At 61.5% G+C, this 4754-nt stretch overlaps 1 protein-coding gene across 1 annotated transcript in view; it reads right to left on the bottom strand.

Annotated features, from left to right (window-relative positions):
* The window catches only part of DYSF (dysferlin), a 109469-nt gene that overhangs the window by 73789 nt on the left and 30926 nt on the right, over positions 1–4754 (bottom strand). Inside the window, exons 22-26 of the mRNA XM_035896592.1 lie at positions 4280–4446; positions 3581–3695; positions 3343–3448; positions 2571–2713; positions 1347–1520 (exon numbers count right to left, since the gene is read on the bottom strand). Coding sequence (XP_035752485.1) covers positions 1347–1520; positions 2571–2713; positions 3343–3448; positions 3581–3695; positions 4280–4446 — 705 coding nt within the window. The remainder of the gene's footprint in view (positions 1–1346; positions 1521–2570; positions 2714–3342; positions 3449–3580; positions 3696–4279; positions 4447–4754) is intronic.

Raw genomic sequence — 4754 nt, 5'->3', positions numbered from 1 at the left:
GGAGAGAGGAAGGCACGGCACGGCACGGCACGGCACGGCACAGCACGGCACAGCACGGCACGGCAAGGTGGAACAACTGCTTTTTTGCTAGAATTGTTTTTTCAGTTAGAAAATAAGCAAAATAATAAAGTGGATTTGTTACACGACCATATAATGAATGTTATAGAGGTAATTTGGCATGAAGGAGAGATGTGGGAAGCTGCTAAGGCCTGGGCTCTGCGACGCTAACTGACACGGCCGAGAAATGCTCAGGAAATAAATAGGCAAAGTAGGCAACAGCAGGGTTTGGGGTGGGGGGCTGGAAGGGGCAGCCCCAGGCAGCCGGGGGTTCCACAGCATGCCAGCGACACCAGGGGACACTCAAACCAGCTGGGGACCCCTGCCACCGCCTCAGCGTCACTGGGAGCAGAGCAGCAGCAGCTCCCAGGCACGCTGCCACGTTGCCATTTTAATGGGGCTTTTTTCTCCTCTTCCCCTTTGCTTCAGCCTCTGCCCCCCATGCGTGGGGAGGGGGTTTTCCTCCCCCCAGGTCTCCCCCACATCCCCGGGTACCCCCCACAGACGGGTCCATCAGCAGCCAAACTCACAAACCCATTTCGTTTGTGGGCTAACGAAGGCGAAACGAGGGCACGGCCAAGTCCCATGGAAAACGGCGCGACCAAGCGGAGACCCAAGGCAGCCCCATCGGACCCCCCCCACCCCGCTCCCCTCGCCCCCGGAGCCAGGGAGGGGCACGGGGGGGGCCCTGCACTCATACCCCCATGTGTGCATGGACACACACCCCATGTTACGGGGTTTTCCAGCCAAATCCTCCTCGATTGCCTCTGCTGAGATGCAGAGGGCTGAAGGGTCCGGCCCAAAATGCTACCAGCAGGCCCCAGGGTGAAGGGGTCCCTCCGGCAGCCCTGGGGGTGGGCGGCAGCCGGGACCCCCCGGATGGGGCCAGCGTGAGCTCAGGGCCGACGCACGCGAATGCCACGGGGCCGCTCATGTCCCAAAGGCTCAAACGCTGGATGGAAGGAAGGACAGAGCAGAGCAGGAGGGGGGAAAAAAAAAGCCAAATGGGGGGGGAAAAAAAAAAAAAAAGCCCTATAATAGGGGCTTTGTGCTGCTGTGGTTGGTTCTCATTTAGTTATTGGAAAAGCCAAGGGATTATGAAATCCAGTGCGTTAAGAAAGCCAGAATATTAGCTAAACAAACAGCAGCGGGTGCAGGCGGCAGATAACGAGCGGCAGATAACGAGCTTTGCCCCGGGTCCACTCCCCTGGGGTGGGAGGGAGGGTGGCAGCAGGCCAGACCGGCCCCCCCTCCCAGGCAGCAATGCTGGGGGGAGGCTGGGTACCTACCAGGGCCCCCTCCAAGGCGAAGACAGCGGCGGGACCGGTGCGCTCCAGGGGCTCCATCCTGCGCCTCCAGCGGCGGCGGCGGAAGGTGTCGGTGCGGCGATGCTTGAGGTGGAAGCGCCAGCCGAAGAGCGAGGCGTGCTCCCAGCCCTCCCCGTCCAGCTCCTCCTGCTTGTGCTGCTGGGCAGGGACACGGGGGCTCGGGGGGGCTCGGTCCCACCACCCCACAGCCCCTCGTGACCCCAGCACAGCCGAGGGGCAAAGCCGCGTTGGGGCTCTCCAGGGCCAGGGTTGTGCCCACCCAAACTCGGGTCCAGCCTCTTCAAGCTGTGACCTGGTTGTCCCACCTGGTGTCCTCCCCATGTGTCTCCAGCTTAGACAGGGATTGAGCCCTTCATCCAGCCCCGGGGGTTAACCCCACCTGGGGAAGGGTCTCGCTTGGCTGGGGGCTACCTATGTTGAGCAAGCAGGGGGCCACATCCTGCCCAGGCCTGGGTAGCACCAGCACCTCCAGCTTCCTAGCCTTTGCCACCACCTCTGATCCCTCCTGGGGCCACCACGGCTCTGCCACCATGGGACACCCAGTCCAGGGCATCAGCCACATGCCCACGAGGGCTTTTTGTCTCCCCAGAGTTGTGTCACCTCCCTATGCCACCTGCATCCCTTCGGCAAACAGGGTGGCAGGGGTTCCTCACGCTTTCCATCCACAATTAGCCAGAAAAAGGGCTATTTTTTTTTAAAAAAAAAAAGCGTGCACCCTCCAGGCCAAAGCGCACCCATCTTCACCGCCCTGGAACTTGCAGGAAATATGAAAATATTCACGGGGCTCTGCTCAGAGCCACGCCAGGAGCAGCTGAGCTCCACCAGAGGCACGGCCAGGCTCGCACCCTGCAGGAACCAGAATTGCACCACCTAGAGGGAAGCCAGGCTGGGACAGGGACAGACTGGGGACCTCTGCCAGCCCCAGTCCCCTGAGCTGCTTCGTGGCACTGGTGGAGGTCCCCATCCCACCCCGCAGCCCAACCAAGCACCCCTGGAGTGGTCTCCACATCTGGGAGATGTTGACCCCCCGTGGTGGAAACCAGAGAGGCTGTTGCTGCTCCAGCACGGAGACCAGGGCCACCAGGCTCCAAAGCACAGCAGGTCTCTGCACCTCCACCTCCACACGGAGAGACAGGGACATGGCCCCAGCCCGCTCTCACCCTCTTCTCCCGGGCCCCGTCCTACCTTCCTCATGGCCTCCATCTGCATGAGGTCCCTCCGGCGGAGCCGTACCCAGCGCCGCCGCCGGTTGGTGTGGTACATCTTCTCGGCTGGCACCCAGGCCTTGGGCTTGCGGTCCGGTGGGATGGTGATGCCATATTCCCAGCCTTGGAGAGAAGGGGACACCTGGGTGAAGGCGGGAGAAGACCCCTCCCCTTGCCTCCCAGCAGACACCTCTCTTCACATACACCCAGATTGCAACAGCTTTAGGAGCAAAGTTTGTCCAGCCACAATGCGCTTTCCGTTTGCTGGTCCACACAGGTAATGACCTATTCATGCCGCTACCCAGTGGAGGTGTCCCAATGGGGATGCCCAGGTGATGGATTCATGGTGTCCCACCAGCCCTTGGCCCAAAGTCACACCTTGGGGACTCTCCCTCAGGCAATCCCAACCCTTGTGACCACCCCAGATACTCTCTGGCCTGATGCTTTCCATTTCTCTTTCACCAGAAGCCAGGTAAGACCTTCCAGAAGAACAGCCTGGACCATCCCCAGCAGCAAGGAAAGCGCTGCCTCTGTGGCTGGCCACCCCACAGCCCCAGCCTCAGCCAGAGCCAGGGGGAGAGGGCACCCCCAGGGCCTGATCCCCTTCTCCCGACACCAGCAGGGCAGCTCCCCCAGCCATGAAAGGGATGTTACCCTCCCTAGTGCTGGATGGAACCCTGGAAGGAAACACCACGATGGGCAGCGTAAAGGGGATGAAAACGGCATGGATGCCCAAAGCTGCTTTCCGATACCTTTCTCATCCACGGCTCTGTTCAGGTCAGTGTCCCACTCTATGTCTTCCCATTTCCAGCCCGGAGGACACTCAATCTCATCCTTAGGCAGGACCTTCTCCCCATTCTGTGGGATGCAGGGGTGTTTTCAACCAAACGGTGCCCAGCAGACGCCTAAATCTCCCCAGACCCCCATAAGCTTCCTGACGCTGCAGCCTGGGGTGGCAGCTCAGCCCCGGGCTGCCCACTTCATCCTTACCACGTCGGTGTAGGCATCGGTCATGTGGATCCACTGCCCTCCCGGCAGCCGGAGCTGGTTCTCAAACACCTCCTCCACGAAGCTCAGGTGCCCGGCATCCACGTCGTGGAGCAACCTGCACCCCGGGGAGACGCAGGGCATCAGGGGGTCCCCCTCCTGCCCGCCCAGCCCTGCACGGGAGCAGCACGGCCACGTGTCCCCCCTCCCCTCGCAGCCGGCCATGCCACCCCAGCACACGCGTTGCCTCCTTCCACCCCAGTGACGCTCCCACGAGACCTCGGCAACCCGGCTCAGGCGAAGCCCAAAACACAGGCTGTAAATCCAGCGCAAGAAGCCGGCAGAGCTGTCCTGAGCATCCACCATGCCCTCAGCGCCTCGCTGGGGTCCCACCTCCAAAGCTCCTCAGTGCCAGGCTTGTACAGGCACCCCCTGAGCTGGGTGCTGGGGCCATCACGTCCGTGAGCGCCTGTGCAGCACCCACGGCCCCAGGGGCATCACCCAGCGCAGAGACAACACATTTCTTCCTTAATGCCATTGCCTACCAAGGATGGGGCAGGCAGACAAGGAACCCCCGTGGCACCCCAGGACTCCGTCCAGCTTTCTGGGTGACCTTGCCACCAGCTTAGCATCTGCTCAGGTTTTTGGGGTGCCTGCGACAGCCCACCCAGGCTCTGCTCTTTGCAGAAGACCATCACTCACGTCTTCTCCGGGCAGATGAACCAGTCCCCAGCCCAGGTCCAGCCCGTGGAGGGGCGGAAGCTGTCCTTGGGCAGCTTGATCTTGCCTGTGACATCTGAGTATTTGGGGTAGGTCAAGCCGGTCGTGCCCCAGTTCCCCACCAGTGCCAGCTTGGTCTGGTTCTCATACTGGGGGAGCAAAAGCAGAGAGGTTTTTGCATTGGAGGCACCAAATCCCATGAATAATCCTTTTAAATTCCCATGAATAATCCCTTCCTTCCCAGAGAGGCCCCCATCCTGAGGACAGACCTCCTGGGAAAAGCCTAATCTGACAGGAGGGGGGAGCCGGGGGGGTCAGGCTCTGCTCCCAGGGAAGGGGCGATGGGACGAGGGGCACCGGCCTCAAGTTGTGCCAGGCAGGGTGAGGTTGGCCATGGGGAACAATTCCTTCCCCTTGGGGCTGTCAGGCGCTGGGAGGGGCTGGCCCGGGGAGGGGG

Source organism: Egretta garzetta, unplaced genomic scaffold, assembly GCF_000687185.1.
Source record: "Egretta garzetta isolate BGI_Z169 unplaced genomic scaffold, ASM68718v1 scaffold506, whole genome shotgun sequence".
Taxonomy (NCBI): domain Eukaryota; kingdom Metazoa; phylum Chordata; class Aves; order Pelecaniformes; family Ardeidae; genus Egretta; species Egretta garzetta.
Note: the sequence above shows the minus strand (reverse complement) of the source record. Positions and strands in the feature narration are given on the sequence as shown.